The sequence below is a fragment of the Mus caroli genome, chromosome 9, assembly GCF_900094665.2.
Source record: "Mus caroli chromosome 9, CAROLI_EIJ_v1.1, whole genome shotgun sequence".
NCBI classification, from domain to species: Eukaryota; Metazoa; Chordata; class Mammalia; order Rodentia; family Muridae; genus Mus; species Mus caroli.
The window spans coordinates 47,366,749-47,389,741 of NC_034578.1; the positions used below are offsets into that span (position 1 = coordinate 47,366,749).

Below are 22,993 nucleotides of genomic sequence, written 5' to 3' on the forward strand. Positions count from 1 at the left end.
GTTGGGGGATCAAGGACAATGCCCAGCTTTCTGACATCAAGAGAAGAATTGGTGGTAGTGGCCTTGGAAGACCAGCAGACAAGGAAAAATTAGAGCCCTGTGTTGGGAAAGGCTAAGCCTGACACATCTGTGAGATATCCATTTGTAGTTCTGTGTTCAGAAAAAAACAAGAGGTAGAAAGAAAAAGAAAGAGAGAGAGAGAGAGAGAGAGAAGGAGGGAGGGAGGGAGGGAGGGAGGGAGGGAGGGAAAGAGAGGCGGGGAAGGGAAAGGGAAAGGAAAAGGAAAAGGGAAAAGGAAAGGGAAAGAAAACACTGTCTCTCCCAATCTGTTTCCCATCTTTAAGGTACTTTAGTTCCAGGAAGAATTTAAGATCTAGGAGTTTGAAAACGTAAGCAACTGCATACTAGTGGCTACGGGTATACCACTGAGCAGTACCCACTTGGTTTTGTTTGTTTGTATTTGTTTGTTTGGCTGCTTGAGACCGGGTTTCACTAAAGATCTGTCTGGTTCTGCTTCCCAAGCACTGGGATTAAAGCCATGTGCCACCATGCAGAGAGCTCTGTTTGGCCATTTTTTTATAACTCAATGCTGGTTGCCACAAAACAATACAAGTGATGGGTAAACCTTCATTCATTATGCTCACAAGATCTGTTAACACGCCAGGCAGCATGGCTCATACCTGTAGCCTCAGGGCTCAAGGGGGAGGAACACCATGAGTTTGAGAGAAGTTTTGGGGATGGGAAAGGCATAAATAAATAGCTCAGTCTATAAGGCGCCTGCCACACAACCATGGAGACCCAACTCAGAACTCACATAAAAATAAGTCAGGGGTGGTGGCACACATCTGCGATCCCAGCACTAGGGAGAAAGAGACGGGCAGATCCCTGGGACTCACAGGCCTAGCCTACTTGACAAGCCTCAGTCAGTGAGAGACCTTGTCTCAGAAACAACCCTTGAGGTTGTCTTCTGGCTTGTGTGCTCACTCTTGTGTGTGAGTACGCGTGCGCGTGTGCCAGAACGCCCTCAAACAAAAAAATCCAACCCACGATGTAGTGATTACTTTTTCTCAATTTCTCCCCTAGAGCTTTTGGTGGCTGTTCTGTTTTGTTTTGTTTTGTTTTGTTTTGTTTTGTTTTGTTTTGTTTTGTTTTGTTTTGTTTTGTCATCCTCCCCACCCTCACCAAGGTTAAAGGTGTGTGCCCCCATGCTCAGGCTGAGGACCGTCCATTCCCAAGAACTTTCTATTTCAGCCCCCCACAATTCCCTCTTCAAACAACCACTACCAAAGAGACGCCTACACAGGGAAACGTGCTCGCCTCCCCTTTCCAGCCTCACTCCTAGTTATCTCTGGGTGATAGTTCACCCACTAGCAATGCTTGTGTGATTCCTTCCTCTTGAGTATAGGCCAGACCTAGTGATCTGCCTCAAAAGAGTAGACTACAGAAACGGTTAGGAGATTCACACAACGGTGACTCTGGCCTTTTGATAGAGCCTCCCTTGTTCACTCTGGGGAAGCAGTCATCGGGATAGGATATGGCTTCAAAAGAAGGAGAGCCTGAGGTCTAAGTTCAACCAAGCTGAGGAACTGGGTTCAGCCATCCACTGCCCGAGTGAGCAGGGAAGTAGCTCCTTCCCGGTCAGGCCTGGGATGGAACCCTGGACCAGAAGTCACAAGCCAACCATCCCTGACTTGCTGGCCCACCGAAACTGAGATAACAGCGCTGCACTGCGTTGAGTCATGGGTAAGCTATGTTATTTGTTATGCAACAGTAGATGACTAGCTTGCTGGCCCAACAGGATGGTTACAAGGCTAAAATAATACAAAGCACCTAGGCCAGGTACAGCCACATGCCTGTGCTCCCAACACTTGGGAGGTGAAGGTTAGATCCAGTATTCAAGGTCATTCATGACTACCGTGGGAAGCCTTGTCATTTCTAAAATTTCATTTTTGAAACAAGGTCTTAAAACCAGAAAAAAAAAATCATCTAGGAAAATACTCGGCACCACAGAAGGCATTTCACAGCGCCGCTCGGTTCTCTTCCCCATCTGTATCTCCTGCCACCACCACAATACCAACACCCTTGGCTTCATGGCTAGATTCACTTCACACAGCTTTCTTTTCTTCCTTGTCATCTGGTTATCTTTTAAAAATATAATAGTGAAACAAAATCTCCAAAAACTTCCTACTCCTTAAAGGAAATAGACTGTTTCCACTCAAAGCCCTGCAGGCTGCCCTGTCCTGTATTTCTAGCTTCCTTCCCATGATGCTCTTACGGGACACCACTCTGTTAAAGTCGATCTCACAGTAGATCAGGTATGCATCTCACATCCTCACCCTAGCAACTCTACTGACCAACACGAATGCTTCTGCTGTCCACGACCTCTCTTGTCCTGGATTCTAAACACCATCTCCTAACATCCACACTAAGTATCATCAAGGACTTTCTTCTCTAAATTAAGGACATTTACTTATTTGGCATTGAAAGCCATCTGATACAGGGACCAGGGGATAAAGGTACTTCTTGGCAAGCATGATGGCCTGCATTTTGACCCCCAGAACCTACACAGTGATTCCTGATCACGCACACCGTGGCATGTGTGCTCCCAAAACGAAATAAGTGATTATGTCTGTGTTAACATTTTTTTTAAACCTTGTAATAAAAGCAGAGGGCCTGGAGAGATGGCTCAGTGGTTAATAACACTGGGTGCTTTTCCAGGAGACCTGGGTTTGATTCCCAGCAGCCTCATGGTGGCTCACAACCATCTGAAAGTCCAGTTCCAGGGGATCTGGCAGTACATGCCCTGCTAGACACCACAGACTAACAAATTAAAAGCCTGGTGCTGGAGTGGGTTACTTCCTTTGTAGTTGTTGGTCAGTGACCCCCATAGCTCCAACCCTCACCCCTAAACATTATAGGATATTGTCATTGCTCGTGGTAACTTCCAAAACTTGATGGTAAAACCCTATTGCTAAAGACACAACATGCTGAGTCATAAAACACGATGAAATGAAACTGGGTCTGACTTGAAGCTTCATCCCTACCATCTACGCTCCCAGTGCTGGAAGGTGCTGTGCACACTACTGGAGGGAAGAAGGCATCATTATTCATCACACCCAGCTGTGAACCCTGCAAGCTACAAAAAATGACTGGCCTAGAAAGACACACATTGGTGCAATAGAGACACAAACATCCACTGGTGCACTGAGAGTAACTGGTGGTTTGAATGAGAATGGCCCCCATAGGCCCTTAGTCCCCAGTTGGCTGGGTACTGTTAGAGATGTAGTAGTAGGTGTGGCCTTGTTGGAGGTGTGTCACTAGGGCTTTGAGATTTCAAAAGTCCTCAGCTCTCCTTTCTCTCTCTCCCTCTCCTGCCCCCTCTCCCTCTCCCTTTCCATCTCCGTCTCCCTCCCTTCCAACTTCCCTTCCTCTCCTCCTCTCTTCACCCCCCCCCCCTTGCCTGCAGGTCTGGATATAGAGCTCTCAGTCACCTGCCTTCCTGCTACCATGTTCCTTGACATGATGACCCTGGAGTAAATCTCTGAAATGTAAGCAAGTCCCCAAATAAATGTGAGAGGGGCGTGGGTACACAATCTCACCCCTCACTGTAGAGCTATTGGCAGTTGTTACTTGCTGGGAGAGGGAGAGACAGTTTCCTCTAAGAGAGCAGCCCCAAGGAAGTCAACTATGCTCCAGTGTCTTGGAAACAACATATCCAAGAATACTTGGAAGACACAAATTGGTCTTACAGGAGTGGGGAAGATACACAGCTGGGGGAGGAGTCTGGGAAGAGTTGGGGGAGGGAGGATGAAAAGAAGGAAGAGGAGGAAGAAGAAACTTTAGACAGCATCTAGTCTCAGGCTCCGGTGTACAGGTAGAGAGTGTGACTAACACAGCAGTTCTCACCCTTCCTAATGCTGCCACACTTCCTCATGTTGTGGCCACCCCGACGGCACAGTAATTTTCATTGCTACTTCATAACTGTAATTCTGCTGTTATGAATCATAATGTAAATATCTGTATTTTCTGATGGTCTTAGGTGACCCCTCTGAAAAGGTCATTCGCCATCTAAGGGAGTTGCAACCCACAGGTTGAGGACACTGCTCTAAATAGTAGCCACTTTGGGACCAATGCTTGAGCTCCAAATTGTTCTAATTAATCAAATCTAAAAATATATGCCAAGCGTAAATATATGCCAAGATAAAATTTTAACAGTTACTTTGCCATTTATTTGTCTATTTAACAAACAGACATATGTTAGTTCTATGTTTACGTATGTTAACAAAAACATGTTATATACACGCACCCATTCTATAAAGTAGACAGACAGATTTAAGGGGAGAGCAAATAGAAAAAGGCTCTTTGGGCCTGCAAGATTGCTAAGAAAAAGCACTTGCTGCAAAGCCTGACTTGGGTGCCGATGCCCATGGAGGCCAGAAGGAGGCGTGGGATTCCATGGAGCTGCTGTTGTGATGTAGAGGCTGGGAACCAAACAAGAGCAGCAAGTGCTCTAACCTCTGAGCCACCTCTGCAGCCCCTAGAGACTAACTTTCTTAGTAGACTGAGTGCCCTGATGACTTCTAGCTATGCTAGAGGCACAAGTATCTCCAGTAAAAGTTGAACTATATTCCTGGTATTCTTCACTGTTTCATTATGCTAGAATTCTCCAGAATGTATTTGCTTGCTTTGTACAAGCAGTTGTTATCTTGCATCCTGTTTATATTCTACACTTCTTAAATACAGGACTTTGTATTTCTCTTCAAATCATAACTAGTACACATTGGATTCTCAAAATATTGCCACCTGATGATTCCTTAGAGTCCTCATGCACTGATTATGATTCTAGAAACATCTGCAGAAAAACAGATCCGTGGAGAGTAAACAAGGGACTTTTATTACAAATGTTGACAATGCAATGCCCATTTAGTTAAATTTTAGTATGTTTTAGTTGTCAAAAATGTTATTCGTGTGCAATACTTTGTATTGATTGCTTGAAAGGTAAAATTGCTGTTATTACTTTCAAAGGTACTTTGCGTTTTAAGAACCATCTAAAGAAGGCATTTTCCCATTTTATTGATAAGTTTAAATTTAAAAAATTTAAGCTATTTAAGATCACTTAACAAAAAAATTGCAAATAGGCCATACACCAATACAAACTAAAAGAGAATAGACAATATACAATTAAAAGGAAATAAACATTTTAAAAGAAATATATTATCCAGACTTTGTGCCCCTCTAAGTTTTCTCTTTTTCTCGTATTGTTATAGATTACTTGGAAATTTTACATCATGAACTCCAAGAACACTCTCTTCTCAATCCTCCCAGGTCCCCAACCATTGTGACCTCCACCCCTCCCCCCCCCACCACCACCAAAAAAAGACGAAAAAGAGAAAAAAAAGCAATACAAAACCAAGAACAGGTCCATTACCCATATATTCACTGGAGCATGACCAAACTCATGGAGAATAGACTCAAACAGAAAACTGAGTCCTTCCTGACCTGCATGCCACCCCACCTCCGCCAGACGCCATCAATGGCAGAGAGCTACGTTTCACAATTTGTAAGTGTTCTCTTCAGTGGCTTTCTGTCTAAGCTGCTATTTTTTTAAGGGGGTGAGGGCAGGGGTTGTCACAGATGCCTTCCACATCCCTCTGCCTCAACCCTAGTCTGCAGTCATCGATACCATTACGAAAATAGTTTCCTTGCCCTTTATAGTCAGTAGGAGCACAGACCATGGACTTACACTTGGTCTCTGGAGTCAGCACATGCCATGGTGCCCAGCGTGGTCTCTTGTGGCAGTACAGACCACCAACATCAACATGGCCCACTGGCTGAGTAGGACCATGGACCTAGACATGGCCCTTGGTGGCAGCACAGACCTGGACATCACCAAGGCCTCAGGTGGCAGCGTAGGCCACTCCCATCAGGATGCCCCCCCCCCCACCACACACATACACACACCTGCCAACAGCACAGACCCAGAAATCAGCATGGCCTCAGGTGGAGGCCCAGACCAAGGACTTCTATCTATATGGTCTCTGGTGGTAACTTGGGCCAGGGACATCAACACACCTCCTGGCTGCTGTAAGACCACAGCATTGCACATGAACCTGAGGCTTCAACATGGCCTGGGGCTGGGGACCATGGCAGTAGCCCCCAGGGGCAACACAGACCATAGAGGTCATTGGAGTAGGTAGAGTCCAGAAAATGATCTGTTCTTCATTTTAGTCTTCTTGTCACTGCTCAGAACCAAGGTGATCATGTGGCTGGGCATGCGTTCCAGGACTGAATGGGAGTGAAGCTCCAGGCTGCTGCACACCACAATGCTGACAGTCCTACTTAGCGACCACAATGACTTGTCTCCCATACCGCAGGCTTCTCTCACGCCTGTCACCACAGTTACATGTCTAGCTCTGCCTCTCTCTACTGCTCACTAGCAGTTTTGCTCCTCTATCTCTCCCACCTCTTCAGGAAATAGTCCATTCATAGTAGTGGCATTGTATATAACTGTGGTATGTTATATAATTATATGCAATACTATATGTAATGTTATATAAGAGACACAGTATGTTTATGATGCATATATTAATATATAGAACATATATATTTATACAACATAAACCTATAATATATAAATAAAATCTTATACATATCATTTTATTTTTATTTTTTTGCCCAGGCAGCTTTGCATGTAAATATTCATTGTAAGGAGTCCCTTGTCTGGTTCAAGGTTTTGGAAGCACTAAAGACTAGAAATCCTAAGCCACGCTGAGACTCACTTCAGATAGCATACTGTTGCCAGTCCCGGTGTTGCCAGTCCCAGTGACCCTGTAGCTCTTGTTCGGCAGGAGCAGCTCCTCCACACGCTTCAGCGGCTTGTAGATGGGGTAGATATTGGGGTAGGCAGACCAATTCACAGCCCTGGATCTCAGCCAGACAGTAGCTGAGCTGCTCAGCCTGTAGCAGGCCCTGGGGCCTGGCCCAGCAAAACTGCATAAATATTTTTACTATTTATATTATACCAAGAAAAAAAATAAATCCTGAAAATGAGGTAGATAACAAAAATGGGTTTATTTTACCTTTGCATAATTCCACATCAAAACATTTTGCTCAAATGAAATTATTTTTAAATTTTATTTATGTATTTTTTTTAAAGTAGGAATGCTTTGTCTGCATGTACAACTACAAGCCAGAAGAGGGCATCAGATCCCTTTATAGATGGTTGTGAGCCTTCATGTGGTTTCTGGGAATTGAACTCAGGACCTCTGGAAGAACAATCAGTGTACTTAATGGCTGAGCCATCACACCAGCCCAAGATGAAATAATTTTAAACCTCTAGATAAAAGACCCTCTAAACAGCCTTGAGAGGACTGGCATGCACTTCAGAAGTAAGAATCTATGCTTCACGAGTGTGAGGCCCTGGTGTCAATCCTCAATCCTTCTCTACTTTCTCACCAAAACCACATTCAGGATACACTGAAAGTTTGATTCTTAAATACATTTAAATACAGGCCTTACATTACTTTAATGCTCAGGTACTCTAGAACAGAACATGGAGACACAAGTATATGATGCCTGCTGTGAACTCTAGAAGGACAAAGCCTTTTTCAAGTGTGAAAAGAAATGTGCCTGTCTACAATAGCAAACCTAAGATCTATTCTCCTTTATAGACTACGATGTTGTTGTCAGTTTCAAACACTTTTACTTTATAAAGAGCTCCCACTGGAAGAAGTTTCTGGAGGTTTTCCCAGATGTAGACAGCTACATTTTCTGTCGTGCTGAAGAAAAAGAATGAAAGAAGCTCAAAATACAAATAATGAACACAATTTCAGGTTTAATACATAGATAAAACATGAATTCCAGTAACAAAATCTACCATGACAGCAATATTTTAGAAAGTATCACATGACAATCACAATGCTAATGTGCTTCATTTCTACTGCCCGAGGCCAGACAGTGACACCCACCTCACAGCATCTGCAAAGTACGGCACATCCAGGTCCAGGTTCTTGTGATCAAGAGGTTTCATGATGGCCTCCTGCACATGGAGGAAAGAGAATGCCACTGACCTCATTAGGACTCCAACTCCAAAGGCTTCTTTCCCCCAGAGTCTCTGAGCCTCCCCCTCTCACTAAGCCAAGCCTCGACACTGGGAAGCGTTCCTTCCAGGCTGTACAGAGCAGCCTTACAAGGCTGTGAAACAACGTCAGACCTAGTTCCCTGTCATGACTCTGTATCCTTGCCCCCGAATGCAGAAGGAAGAAACCACAAAAACAGAGAGTTCCTGGTGCTTTCTAGAAACAGCCATCACGAGTCACAGTTCAGTCTGGTGCTTCTTGAATTCTGTCTACAATGGTACTGCAAACCCCCTTCCACAGCACAGGGTCACCTACATTAAGACCTGGTCTGTAATGACGGTCATCTACATTTCTGCCCTGAAGAATAATTTATTGATCTTCTGTCTTAGAAGAAAAAATAAACATGAAAATTATGACTTCCTAATGTTTGTATATACTAACATAATGTTACTTTTTGTTATTAACACAGATTATAATTATCTTATTCTAATTTTTACCATTAGCTCTTGTACAAAAATTTAACCATTTCAAAACAAACTAATGTTCTACCTGGCCTGATTTCAAGAAGATACACTAATAACTGATTTTCTTCAGTAAAACTGGAACCATTTAAAAAGAATGGGCCCTAAATCAACACCTGAAGTAGCTAATTGTTAAAAATAAATCAAATAGAGATATGAATGCCAAGAAAATAAATATCTTTGTTCTATCTTGGATCCTCGTTGTGGCCCCAACTTCTCTATCAAAGTTTCTAAAGGACTCTTTCTAACTTCATTCTATGGTCACAAGAAGCCACCTTTACTAATGGGAATATGTAATAATTTAGGCTCCCAAAGGAGGAAGAAAATCTCAAAAGCTTCCTAAGTATTCAATCCTTTGATTGCTGAGGCATCTCACTGCTGTCTCACGGTGGACAGAATTGCATGCATATATTCTGTGCCTCTGTGAATACAAAGCCTCTGTCTTTAGAAGTTCTCTAAATTAATAAGCACTGCACTATTCAGTAATTCCCTTATTTGTTTATTCAATAATGTTTTATCACTATTATTTACCTCCTAGAAAAGATAGTGAATATATTCTATGAGTTATGTGTTATTCATTCATCTTCGTATTTCCAATAATTAGCTTTTTATTTTTTAATAATTAGCTTTTTAAAAGAATGCAAAGAAACAAATTTGTTGAATATATGAATATGAGAAAGTAATTATTAGTAATATTTTTAACAAAACATCTGTCAACCTTGAGAACAGAAGTAAACTGAAGTGAAGAACTAAACAAGTAAGTTCAAATGGTGGGATAATTGAAAGAATTAGAAAAAGAAAAATTCCCAACGTTGTGAACAAGAAAGACCCCATAGCCTTGGGCAATGGAGTTAACTGTCCAGCATCACTCAATTTTAACCCATGGAATGGAGAAACTAGTATAAGAAAACTCTAAAATTTCTTACAAGAATCTTACAGTGATACAATCAAGGAACTTCCTAATGACTATATCCTGATGTGTTATCACTATCAGGATTGTCTCAGTTACTTAGCATAGAGCCACAGTTGTTAAATAAGTATAGCATTGGGGCTGCAGAAATGGGCTGAGATTAAGCGGCTAGAAGCACTCGATGCACTTTCAGAGGACCCAACTGGGGTTCCCAGCACCCACATGGGATGGCCTATAACCACCTGTAACTCCAGCTCCTAGAGACCCAAGGCTCCCAGCCTCTACGGTCACCTGGACTGGTATATTTATGGGGCCATGACTCCTTCATTCTTCTCTGTATTCCAATACTTAAGCTTTAATAAACTGACTTACATAATTACAAAAATAACTTTTAAAGGAAAATGTGGTATTTTTAAAAAATTTTATTAATGGTACAACATTCAGAGAATGAGCAAAAGCTTGTGAAGGGGGTAAAATGTAATGCGTAGAAAAATGAGGTGGTTTCCAATGCAACTAGGAAATGAGCATGCAACGTCTCTTCCATTATTGCAACACAACTCCAACTACAAACATCCTGTCACTCCCCCACCTACTCCAACCCATAAAACCGCGTCATCTCAGGAGCCAGGTGAGCAGGGGACTTAATGGGGTCATAAGGGGAGAGCACTCATGAAGCACCCAACACGCATTACCTCCATGTATTCTTTGAGGTCGGTCAAATTCATAACCATTCCTGTAACCGGATCAATCTAAGGAAGAAATGAGGGTGAATGCCATTGTAGTAGGCTCTCCATATGACCGCTTTCACAAAGCTGGGGAATGGCTCAGGCCTGCAATCCCGTCACTTGTGAAACAGAATCAGGGGGATCTGGAGTTCAAAGCCTTTCTTGGCAACACAGGAAGTTCAGGGGCAGCCTTGAACATGAGACCCTGTCTAAATGTAAAGTTTAGAGTTATTCTGAGTTATTAAAGGCTGTACAACACGCAGACCAGCCACATTCCCTCACCCTAGAGACACTTCTTATTCTGGGTACAGAGTGCCATGTCCTGGCAGCACCCTTTCCACTGGATGGCTCTTCTCCCCATGCACACATAACAGCCAGGCTTGGTAAGGCGGCAGCTCACCACACAGCCATGAAACAACTGAAACACAAGCTTTCAACACAGACAGACTTCACCAGTGTCTGGAAGGTGGCCCCACGATCTGAACAAATCCACACCCCCTTTCCAGCACGTACCTCTCCATGGACTGTCACCACAACTGTGAGAAAGAAAACAAACATACCAACAAAACATGACTTTCAACAGATTAGCGCAAGTTAGCGACATAAACATCGATCTACAGTCCCCAAGGCTATACTTCAACTTTTCTCCAAATAGCTATTCTTTTCATTAAGATTTTTTTACCAGTCAATGAAGACTCAGCTCAGACAGGGGAGCTTGGAGGAAGCTTTGGCTGAGCAGAGAAAATTGCAAATCCAAAAAGGTGTGAAGCTTTCCTGCTTATAAGGTTGCCATCCCTGGGAGGAGGGAGATGCGGCTCAGACTCTGCCTGTAAAGTGGAGAATGCACGTGCACATCCAGCTATGTAGCAAACTGACCCACCTCCTCTGCAGGCAAAACCAGTCATCGTTCACTGTCAGACATGTGTGTGTGCTCAGCTCATAAAACAGCGGGCTGAAGTGCTTGAAAACTGGTCAGCACCTTTATAAGTTTGGACTTTTTCCCTTCCACACACACACCACTGGGTATTTCATTGTGAGTAAGCACACTGAGGCTAAGAGGTAACAGGAAATGAGAGCCAGGAGCTAAACCACAAACTCAGATCTCTCCAAGCCGTCTGTAACCCTGTCTCACCATACACCACTCCACTCCAGGGCTTAGGAGGCCTGTTCTGAGAATCATGTCCCTTCTCCTCCCACAAATCACTTTCTTAGAATACTGCCAGGAAAGTTATATATAAAATCCTGGGGGCCGATGAGATGGCTCAGCGGGTAAGAACACTGACTGCTCTCCCAAAGGTCCTGAGTTCAAATCCCAGCAACCACCCGTAAGGAGATCTGACCCCCTCTTCTGGTGCATCTGAAGTCAACTACAGTGTACCTAAGTATAATAATAAATAAATCTTTGGGCCAGAGCAAGCAGGGACTGAGTGAGCAGGGCCGACCAGAGCGAGCAGGGTTGACCTGAATGAGCAGAGGGTCCTAAAAGTTCAATTCCCAACAACCACATGAAGGCTCACAACCATCTGTACAGCTACAATGTACTCACATACATAAATCAATAAATCATTTTTAGAAAACCTCTTTTTCTGCAATATAATGCATCCTAGGTAAAATACCTTTCATTAGCCAGTATTTACTCAAAATAATCATTTTTTATTTTGCTATGAAGTTTTACATTTTAGCTAATACATAAAAATATAAAAAGTCTACATATAAAGGGGCACTATTTGATGTTTCAATTCATACATACATGGTATCATGTTTAAATCAGGTTAAACATACCTGTGTCCTCAAACATTCACCATAATCAAATTTTAACATTAGTTTTAGCCCAACATAATTAAAAGGAAACAGGGGATGGCAGTTTTATTATGCATTTGAATGTCAAAGAAAATGCTTTAACTCATTTTGTTGTTGTTGTTTTCTACTATCTTTAACATGGTAGACAATTGTGAGGTAAACCAGAACACCTATCCAACCAAGACAATGACTGTCTTGAATTTCCACTGAAGGGCTCAGAGCCCTGACCCTGTCCCGGAAGCGGCTCGCTCCCAGCCCCTGTAGTCACGCTCGTCCTTCTTCCTGACAGGCTAGGAGGGAATGTGCCCCTCCCTCACCTTTATAGTTGTGCCCGTGGCCATTCGGATTGTTGCATTTCCCAAACACTCTTACGTTCTCTTCGTCGCTCAGAGATGGGCTGACAGGAGAAAGACAGAAGTCAGCCCGAAGTTCAGACATCCAGATTCCTCCGTTAGTTTTCCTGGGGTTTGTGAAAACTCTACAATTTCATTTCACTTTAGATGATCAACTGGTTTGATAGCTTGGATTTCACGATCCCCGTTTCTACCAAGAACCAATGCTCCACTCTCTAATTAAGCCACATAAATCATCAAAAACCTTCATCTCAACCCACTTAGTCCACAGCAAGATGTCAACAAATCTGCCCATAGTCAGCACTGTCTCTCCTGCCCTCTCTCTGTCGAGGTCTTCTCTATCCCTGGCTGGCCTCAAACTCACTAGGTAACTTAGCACGACTTTCAACTTCTGACCCTCTTACCACCACCTCCCAAGTCCTGAGATCTATGTAAGCAGGCACTGTGTAGTCAAGCACTCTACCTACTGTGCTACATCCCGGCTCCACCTTCCAATTCAACAAGCCCTGAGTATTAGCTATGGGATAAGAGATGAAGCAAGGAGCAGTGATAAGCACAAAGACCTACATGTCCTCCAGCGGCTTAAAAACGTCATTCCTCCTGACAAATAATGACCTCAGGCTCTTCTTTTCACAATCTTGCCCTCCTCTGCCTCAGCAGTTGCCTAGTGGAAACCTTACCAATGTGTTCCAGGACACTCAAGTCCGGTGAAGCTTTAACCTTACTATGCCGTGGCTGTCATTCCAGACAGAAAACAATTAGCTTAATGAATCTGGATCAGTCAACTTATCTGTGCATCCTTACTAACCTTGTGTGTAAGCTTCCTATTATAAAAATCCCTTTTGAGAGGCCGGAAGGATGGCTTAGCAGTTAAGAATGCCTACTGCTACTGCAGAAGACCAGGGTTCAGTTCCCAGCCCACCCACGTGACAGTTCAGAAGCCTGTAACTCCAGTTCCAAGGAATCTGACGCCCTCTTTTGGCTTCCACAGACTCTTTCGTGCAAGCTGTGCACATAGCACACAAGCACACACAAACACAACTTTTTAAGTTTAAATTCTTTAAAATCTTTCTTATCCCCTTCACTCTCTTCTACTGAGCACTTAGAGCAATACAGTTCACAAGACTTTTGGAGAAATTTCTCACTGTACCAAACTTGACCACACGGGGGGTGGGGGGGGGGGGGAGGGGGGATGACAAGTGTCTGCTGTTCCCTATGACAACCCTGTCTCCTAGCATGGGACAAAGCCGTGTCCAGTTAGGAGTGGATGGATGTTGTTAGAAAGGGCTGTTCTCTGACAACAACATGCAGATCCAAAGAGCAAACCTTCGAGTAACGAAGCTCCCTTTGAAACCAACTCTCAGGTGCGGTCTTGTTTCTCTGGGATTCAATTCCCGACTGTGTTGCTCCTTTGGAAAGTATCAAGGCTGGTTTTATTTTTTTGGTAAAAAAGGGATGAAAACTACCTTGGGTTGCACCCGGTTGCCCATGCTCCTGTTATTGTGCCTCTGGATGTGGGCAACCTCTGGAGGGAACCTCTCCTGAGTGGGTCCTCCGGGATCGGAGCTATACCGCCCTCTCCCGGGTGAGTGCCGGTAGTGCAGCTCCGCACCTTCACCATTTCCTCTTCGCCCGCCCCAGCTCCGCTCTAACCCACGCACGTGGCCACGCCCCCCAGGGACATAGCGGGACAAGCCCCGCGCGTGCGGTGACACACGTGGGCACACCCCACCTGTGCAGCCGGTGGCTCGCGCTGAAGGACACGAGGCGCGACAGACGCGCGCGGCGACGAAGGCCACCCGCCGCGCTCATGGTCTTGGGACCGAAGACCCACAAGCTAGCGGTTCCGGCTTCCGAGACCGAGGCCAGTCCCGCCCCCGCGGCTGCGCAGTGCAAACTCGGCCCTCCCTGCCGGAAGCACTGCTGGGAGTGGTTTTGACGCGCGGCACCCTTCGGCCGACCCGGAGGCAAACGCGCCCCTTGCTGTTCAGTCTTCGCTAGGCAGTCGGTGGGTGGGTGAGAAGCCAGAGGCCTGGATTTTTAAATTGCCAGGATAGTTTGTGTCTTCCTCTTTCGCTCCATTTTTGACAGTCCTGGGTTTGAGTAGACAAATTCAATGTCTGGGTGCCCTTATCAGATGCTCTCCAGCCCGGTACCACATTGAAAGTGTCCTTAACCAAAAAGAAACCCCAGCTAAGGATGGCAATGCACTGTCATTAGAGTTACCCTGCAGGCTGAAGCTGGGGCATTGATTTTAGGAGTCCCGATCTGTTCTAGGCAACATAGTAAAACACTAGCTTAAGTGGAAAATAAAGGAAAATTTTGACATCTCAATATCCAAGTGAGAGAATGTCATGCAAAGAGACTTCCTCAAACCAGAGACAGCCAGAAAACAGATTCACCGTTCAGAGCCCTCAGAAGGAATACGCTGTTCCTGGTTTTAGATTCCTGGCTTTCAGAGTTTTTTGAAATGGAAAGGTATTCCAGTGTAATCCCAACTGCTCTTGTGCAACATTTGCTGGCTCTGTGTTTGGATCTTTGTCTCAGACGGATAGCTTCTATTAAATGTTGTCAGTCAGATATGGCATATATCAGTGATCCCAGCACTGAGGCTGAAGCAGGAGGGTGACAAGCTCAAGGTCCATCTCAAAAGGATAAAATCCTATCAGTAATTCAAATGGACACCTTTGGCAAGGCAGCCCCCACATCACCCATCCATTAATTAAATTTAAAAAGCTAAATTTAAAAGAAATGTTTACCCAAGTAGCTTTGGCTGTCCTGGAACTTGTCTGTAGACCAGACTGGCTTGGAACTCACCTGCCTCTGCCCCTCTGCCTCACAAATGCTGGGATTAAGGGCCTGCATTACCACCACAGTTAAGACCTTAATCCCAGATGCTTTAAGTATTAGACATGTGTACTTCAGAACAACAAAATGGTCCCTGTTATCTGAAAATTCAGTTTAATAGGGGCAGTCCAACAAATAATATGTCAAGTGAAAAATTACCATTTCTGTGTCAGAGAGTAAAAGAAAGCTTCCAAGAACAAATTAGTCTGAGATGGGTTTTAAGGAGTCCAACAGATGGGTAAATAGAAAATCCCAAGAGGAAAGAGTTTAAGCAAAGGAAATGTGGAAATGTAGCTTGCTTAATGCACAGTGACAAATTCTTGACTACCTTGGAGTGCATGCAAAACAGAGGAGAGTGTATTGGAAACATTGACTGGAGACCAAGTAGTGCAAGAATTGTAAATGTCTCTCTACATATAACGGAAAAGAGGCCCTGCCTTTCCCCTCCCATCTAATTTTTCTCCAAGAGAAAGGAATTTCCAACTGTTAACATTTTCAGGCATAATGGAGTCTTGCTTGCCCAGATAAATGTGGCCTACTCTCTGGTGCTATGCACACAGGAAGGAAAGGAGGAGAAGGAAGAAGAGGAGGAGGAAGAAGAGGAGGAAGAAGAAGAGGAGGAAGAAGAGGAGGAAGAGGAGGAGGAGGAGGGGAGGAGGAGGAGGAGGAGGAGGAAGCCAATCCTGGCCATCTTACATTCCGTTCTGCATCTTGCTTCCTTGTTGTAGGCTGAGCCAGGAGCAGGCCCTCGAATTCTCCTTTTCCTCTCACTTATGCACTGAGCACCACTGCTGTGCTGAGATGAGGTGAAGGTTCATGTGCAGGAGAGAGATGCATTCAGGTATGCGTGCTTCCCAGAAGTTAGAGCCTGCATGTCTAGACAGGCTATGTTAAACCTCCATGTTTGGTCTGAGGAAATACATGGGGTGCTTTTTCCCCATAGACATCTGCGAACATCCAGAGACTTATCCTCTCAAGGTGATTGGCTTCCGTGCTCCCACATCTGTAATCTTAGCTCTCTCTATGCATCACACTCTACCTCTCACAAAACCACACACACAGGACTTAGCCCTATAAGTTACTGTCACCGTGCAAACCTCTACACAAGACATTTATGTGTAAGGTACACTTCACTGAAGAGGAAAGGATTAATGGGATTTGGAATAATCCCTTCAGAAATCTGTAGAAGAAACTGGCATTCCAGGACAGCGTGATCCAGGACTGTGTGGCAAATTAGCCGATGTCCCAGATCACATCTTGGAAGACTTCCAGAAACGTGAGCAGACAGAAGGACCCTGGGCAGTTTGGCTGGTCCGAGATTAAATCTCAGCCAAGGGGTAACAGAAAGGAAAAGGAAAAAGGCCTTTGGGGGGTAGGGGAGGGTGCAGTTTACCTGAATGCTGTTAGTAAAATCGAGACTTAGAAATGTGAAGATTGTGTGGTCTCTTCTGCCACCTGCTGCACAAGTAAAGAAAGAACCTCTTGCCTTCCAGCAGTCTTCTGGAAAATTATCTACCTGGAGATTTGAAATAAATGCCTGCTTTTAGCCATGTCTCTCAAAACAGCCACTTGTGAAGACTGAGCTGAGGGAGAGATGGGGTTGGGAGAGATGGCGTTGGTATTGGGTAGTCTGTAAGAGGAACACTGAAGTGAACTGGCATAACATCTGCCACAGACAGCAGGGGAACACCCAGTTCAGAGGCCACCAAACACGATAGCACTGGCTTCTTGTCCCAAACTCCTAAGGGCCAATGGTAACAGATGGACTGTGTGTGGCCTGTTACAGACTTGGAGAGAGCAAGGTGCTGGTCTAGATTCTAAGATAGTAGTTCTCAACATATGGAGCAAGACCTCTTTGGGGGTCAAACAACCCTTTCACAAGGATCACCTAAGGCCATCAGAAAACAGGTATTTATATTACAATTTGGAACAGTAGCAAAACAGCAATTATGAAGTACAGCAAAAATGATTGTGTGGTTGGGGTCACCCTAACATGAGGAACTGTGTTAAAGTGTCACAGCAACAGGAAGGCTGAGAACACTGCTCTGAGTCTACAACTGTCCTTGACCATTTGTATTTCTCTTCCCAGGGCCTCTGGTCACCTATGTAATAGAGGTAATGGCCTAATTTTTGCCTTCTTTTCTATGTATTCCTTTCTCAAAACTTGTGTGTCAGAGGTGGGTAGCATGCGTGCCACAGCACATGAATTATCATTATCTCCCTCCATCTTGATGTGGACTCCAGGGACCAACTTCATGTTATCGAGCTTGCACTGCAAGCTCCTTTTACCTGCTGAGCCATCTTGCTGACCCTTTCTCGTGTATTCTTTTAGTTAGAGATGAGAATATTCCATCCATGTTAGACTATCCTCAAGATATTCTCCAGAGATGGCGAGGTGGCTCAGTGGGTAAAGAAGCTCACTGCACAACCCTGATGACAGATGCCGCAACCAGCCCTAGCACTCCGTTGTGGAGATGGGGAACTAGAGAATGGAGAACTGCCCAGAAGTTTCCAGGCAGAGGGAAAGAACCTACTGCAGAAGGTTGTCCTCTGGTCTCCTTAAGCACCCTTGTCTGCACATAGACACAGGTGCAGTGATAGCAAATTATTTTAAAACCTTAAATTGGGCTGGCGAGATGGCTCAGAGGGTAAGAGCACTGACTGTTCTTCGGAAGGTCTTGAGTTCAAATCCCAGCAACCACATGGTGGCTCACAACCACCCGTAATGAGATCTGATGCCCTCTTCTGGTGTGTCTGAAGACAGCTAAAGTATACTTATAAATAATAATAAATAAATCTAAACAAAACAAAACCTTAAAGTATTTATTTATTTATTTATTTATTTATTTATTTATTTAGGACACGGGACCTCACTATGCATAACAACAGGCTGGCCTGGCCTTAAATTCATAGAATCTGCCTACCTCTGCCTCAGGAGTGCTGGTTCAAAGGTGTGTGCCACCATACCTGCAAAAACTTTAAATACTATCTATACCAATGCCTGCTTTATGGTTTCAAGAAAGAGGCCTAGGACAATATAGACCCAGGGCTGAAGGGATCACTAAGTAGTTGAGAGGATGCATACTGCTCTTGCAGGGGACCTGAGTTTGATTCCCAGCACCTGTATTGGTCTCTAGGGGTTCGGGTACTTACATGCTCACACAACACCCCCACACACACACACACACAGTCACACACAAAATACGTAAATATTTTAAAATATATATAAAGAGGCTGGAGAAGGATTCAGGCTTGTTTCTCTTACAGAGGTCTTGGGTTCAGTTCCCAGCACTTACACAGTGGCTCACAACCATCTGTAACTCCGGGACATCTGATGCTCCATTCTGACCCCCTCAGGTACCAAACATACATGTGGCACACATACATATATGCAGGCAAAACATTCACACACATAACATAAAATAGATCTTCTAAATGGTATTAAAAATATACATGATCATAATTACCTCACAAGTTGTGTTTTAATAGAAATGTAAAACCGTACATCAGGGTTTGTTTTATTAGTTAGTTATTTTACCATAGCTACAAAAAAAAAATTCAAGTAGTGCCACAAGCTGGGAACAAGAATTTAAAATGTGATACCGTGGTGGTCAGGATCTACCAGCCCATTGGGGGTCAGGATCGATGAGCCCACGGGAGTCGGGTCTATGAGTCCTTAGGGGTCAGGGTCAGGTCCAAACTACAACAGCTTTTGAGTGAGATCCACCATTTTCTCTTTTCCTCAGAGTGTGCTCGTCGAAGCCCGATCCTAGCCTTCCTTGCGCCTCTGCCGTCAGATAGGCACAAAGGTGCCATGGAACCCGTAAGGCATCTGCACGGGTACTTCGGCTCGCCCCAGCTCTGTGAAGCTCTTGGCATCCAAGACAAGGAGGAAGTTGCTTTCACTCTAGAAAAAGAACGCAACACTGAAAGTTCCCTTTTCGTTTGAAAGTCCATCTCCACGGGCTGAGGGAGGAAGCATGTCTTCTTACTTACGTTCATATCTGTCCCTGGCACCTGCTGCAAAGCCTCACCTAGCCACCCACTAAATGTTTGCCCAGTCGCTGAGCTGGACCAAAACACCATGACTAAGGAAGTTCACACCCTAAAGCAAAGAAATAAAACTGGGCCAATCCTCCTCATAAGACTGCTTTGAGTCTAACAATCTTTTTACTCAGCTCTTTCAAGTCTCATAAAGTACATTAAAGTCCTTTTACCCAAATTAGAAATGCTTCCGTTTTGTGTTACTTAGAAGCTGGACAAAGTTCAGCTTTGTAAACCAGAGTGAGATTTGTGCAGACCTATTTACTGGAGTGCTAAGTGCATGGAACAAGCCCCTAGCAGACATTACTAATTGATCACAGCACTTTTTTTTTTTTTAACTAAACCAGAACCCCACACCCAGGTGCCACTAGTATTTGATCAGAGCTTGTCTTGAGGTGGACACATTTGCTGTAAGATTATCCGGACAAGTCAGTAAGTAGCATTATTGAGATACTAGCCAGGGCTAATGATGCTGGCCTTTTTTAGGTCAGTTCACTGAAATAAGAAACACAGATAGTAGTATGAACATCAGGCCAGAAGCCAGACATTAAGCACTGGCTTTACCACTATGCGATTAGATGTGAGTCTCTTGCAACTTCTTAAAGTAACAAACTCCACGTGTATCCCACAATTTTTAATAACTATCATAATATATATGTATGAAAGTACATTGTCTATAAACACATTCCTATGAAGACATCACGTTGCTATGATGATTTTACAAACAGGACTTTAAAATGTGATAAAGCATGGCTATGTTTTTTTTTTTAAGATTTATTTATTTTATTATATGTAAGTAGCTGTCTTCAGACACTCCAGAAGAGGGCGCCAGATCTTGTTACGGATGGTTGTGAGCCACCATGTGGTTGCTGGGATTTGAACTCTGGACCTTCGGAAGAGCAGTCGGGTGCTCTTACCCACTGAGCCATCTCACCAGCCCATGGCTATGATTTTTAAAGTGGGGATGTTACCCAGTAAAAAGGAGAAGAGGACGGAGAAGATGCCATAAGGCATCATAATAAATGATGGGCTGCATCACTACAGGTCATACTCCAGTGAGTTAGTGCTGCACTTCTATGACCAATGGCGGGGAAATGAACTTACCTGGTTGGGAGTGATCACCACAGAGAGTATAACCCCACTGTCCTCCTCATCGGCTCCTGGCACCGGAACAAAAACAGGCTCCGAGGGATAAAAGCCTTCTTCTCTCCAAACCTGAGAGTTCCCCCCCCCCGCCCCAACACACAAAAGACATCTGAGAAAAGGTGAGAGGCAAGTGGGAAACATTCTATTGCAATGAATTGCACTAACTGCAAAGCCTCACCTAGCCATAAATAAATAAAGTGGGCCATAACAGAATGTTCGCACAGCAAACACAAGCCCAGGCTTACTGCATTGAGTACAGGTAGGAGATACCTCTGCTGCCTGTAGATCACCATCTAAGTTTGTTACCCCACCAACCTGAGATACAGGGGTCACTACAACCTTCACCCCATCATCTCTCCAAAACTGACATCAATTCTACCATGATTTCTCCAAGCTTTTGGTTTCCCTTTAGATTTCCCACAGGAAATCAACCCCTTGCTGAGATGATGTGTGGCTCTCAAATTTAGGAAAACAGCTGAGCTGCTGTAATATTGAAGAATTTAAAGAACAGGCTGCAGAGACAGCTCAGTAGTAAGAACACTGGGTGCTCTTCCAGAGGACCTGTGTTTGAGTCCCAGCACCCAATATAGCAGCCCACGACTTCCTGTAACCCCAACTCCAGGGGATCCAATGACTTCTCCTGACTCCCACAGGATCCTGCACACGTGTGGTGCACATAATACCCTCAGGCACACACACACACATAAAATAAACAAATAGATATTAAATTTAAAAAAAATAATACATCTGAAGAACTTTAAATAAAACAGAAATTAATTCAAAGGGCAAAACAATACTTAGGAAAAAATTGAGAGAAGAGACTTTCTTACCCTTAGTGTCTTGTTCGTCACGTCAACCTTAATCAGAGAATCCCCCACCAAATGTCGAAAACCGCAGCCATAGAAGAAACTGTACTTTTTGCCATTGAATCGGCCATAGTTGATCTGAGGAAATTCAATCCCCCCTTCCTCTTCAAGGTCCTCGTGGTGTAGATTTTCAGGAGAGCACCAGATCTAAAAGAAATCCCCCAAAGGATATAGAATGGCTGCTAAATTCTCATTATTTTCTCTGAATTCTCTTTAATTTCTTTAGTGTACTGTGCTCTACTCTGTAAATTGTCACTGGATTTGAGAACTAAAGTTCTCCATCATTGTTCTTATTGTTCCCCTTTCCATGGTGAGTGTCCATGTAACTATGTTGTCGAGTGTTGTGATTAAGATCCCAAATCGTAAGGGAGGAGGAGAGTTTCCTTATTCTGCTAAAGCAAGGCATAGCTGCACAGTGCCATTCCCATGAGCAAAGCAGTGTCTCCAGAAGGTGGGGATGGTTGGGTCAATCTGAAAAACTCCACAACCACTGGCAAGCTACATAGATCGGGCTCAAGACACAGAAAGCACAGTCAACCACGGGTGTCCATCCCACCCGGTTTCTGTGGCTCTTGTGCAAACAAGTTTCCAGGACCTTACCCAAGCTCGGCCAAATGTTATGAAACCTGCAGGGCACCAAAGCCTTTGGAGGGCAGCCAAAGAATAAGGTGATGTCACTAAACTCCAACCTCAGTCTGATATCCGCCGGGTGCCTACCTTTCCATCACCCTGTTTCACAGCGCTGGCTGAAGAATACGACAGTGGGCTGAGGTTCTCTCCCTCGGGAGCATCCGCACTAACATCTAAGGGCAAGACAAATCTTCGAGGGAAAGACTTTGCCTTTAACTCATAGACCTGTTCAGGACAGAGAAATAAACAGATGGTGGGGAAGGTCATCCCTAGGATAATAAATAGTAACTTAAAATTCAGTCATCACTAGGATTGTGCAAATAATTTCAATTCATCCATTCAATAAATATTTACTGAATACCTAGTGTATGCTAAGTATTGTTTAAACACTGCACGTGAAATTCAAATTCTAGTGGTGGGATCATAATATAAAATTAGGTATTTATTAATTAGTATCAAATAAGCAAATGATTAAATAGCCAAAGGTCCCAAGGACTAGACGGTAGCAAAGAAGGTTCCATTTTTCATGTTCGCTGGTTCAGAAAAGAGCCAGCTTATCAGACCAAGATTGCTCAAACCCCACACATTCTCAAGCAAGGCCAGTTTTCAAGACAAACCCTTAGCTGGCACCTAGAGACAGACTTCTTAGGCTGTTGTATCTGATAAGGGTAGGTGAGGCCTTGCATGGACCAGTGAGTCAATAATGATAATGATATGGTTTTAAAAGAGCACCTGCGAGCTAAGGATGTAAATGGCTCAATGCTTGCCTAGCAAGTACAAGACTCAGGGCTTCAGTGGGAAAACAAACAAACAAACAAACAAACAAAAAACCAGTCAGATCTTGAACTTGCCAGGACTATGACAGGTCACATAAGGTGTCATGACACATGACAGGTCACTAGTTCCTCACATGTGCAGAGGATCAGGTCTTTAAAAAGCAGCTTTTATCAACCTTGTTTTCTTTTGTAAGACCTTAGCTAAAGAAACAAAACAAAACCAATATTGATAAAAGGTTGGGTCGGGTGATGTGAATCAGAGAAGAGGAGAGGAGAGGAGAGGAGAGGAGAGGAGAG

The 22,993-nt window shown here is 44.1% G+C and overlaps 2 protein-coding genes across 6 annotated transcripts in view; both read right to left on the minus strand.

Moving 5' to 3' along the window:
• Positions 1-7,052: 7,052 nt before the first annotated feature.
• Positions 7,053-14,256, minus strand: Pts (6-pyruvoyltetrahydropterin synthase). 3 transcript variants are annotated; one of them, XM_021172630.2, is made up of 6 exons: positions 14,120-14,256; positions 12,352-12,431; positions 10,748-10,770; positions 10,202-10,258; positions 7,968-8,038; positions 7,053-7,778 (listed from the first exon to the last, which is right to left on the minus strand). In XM_021172630.2, exons 1-6 carry the CDS (start codon positions 14,197-14,199, stop codon positions 7,655-7,657), a joined length of 435 nt encoding a protein of 144 aa, XP_021028289.1. In that variant the 5' UTR covers positions 14,200-14,256; the 3' UTR covers positions 7,053-7,654. The 3 variants fall into 3 exon arrangements, with proteins under 3 accessions (XP_021028289.1, XP_029336919.1, XP_029336918.1); XM_029481058.1 differs by lacking the exon at positions 10,748-10,770 and having other exon boundaries at positions 7,262-7,778; positions 14,120-14,208; XM_029481059.1 differs by lacking the exons at positions 10,748-10,770; positions 12,352-12,431 and having other exon boundaries at positions 14,120-14,211.
• Positions 14,257-18,697: 4,441 nt separating this feature from the next.
• The window catches only part of Bco2 (beta-carotene oxygenase 2), a 23,530-nt gene continuing 19,234 nt past the window's right edge, over positions 18,698-22,993 (minus strand). For all 3 annotated transcript variants that reach the window (XM_021172103.2, XM_021172101.2, XM_021172100.2), the window contains 4 exons: positions 22,008-22,145; positions 21,255-21,437; positions 20,383-20,493; positions 18,698-19,141 (listed from right to left, as the gene is read on the minus strand). In XM_021172103.2, the coding sequence (XP_021027762.1) occupies positions 19,028-19,141; positions 20,383-20,493; positions 21,255-21,437; positions 22,008-22,145 (546 nt within the window). In that variant the 3' untranslated portion in view covers positions 18,698-19,027. The remainder of the gene's footprint in view (positions 19,142-20,382; positions 20,494-21,254; positions 21,438-22,007; positions 22,146-22,993) is intronic.

What these genes read in the sequence shown, in the direction of transcription:
- Pts (XM_021172630.2), bottom strand. Translation starts at nt 14,199, where the DNA reads ATGAGCGCGGCGGGTGGCCTTCGTCGCCGCGCGCGTCTGTCGCGCCTC. An exon ending in GCGAGCCACCGGCTGCACAG is followed by an intron (nt 12,432 to 14,119) that starts GTGGGGTGTGCC and finishes TTCTCCTGTCAG; the next exon opens with CCCATCTCTGAGCGACGAAG. An exon ending in CCACGGGCACAACTATAAAG is followed by an intron (nt 10,771 to 12,351) that starts GTGAGGGAGGGG and finishes TCTTTCTCACAG; the next exon opens with TTGTGGTGACAGTCCATGGA.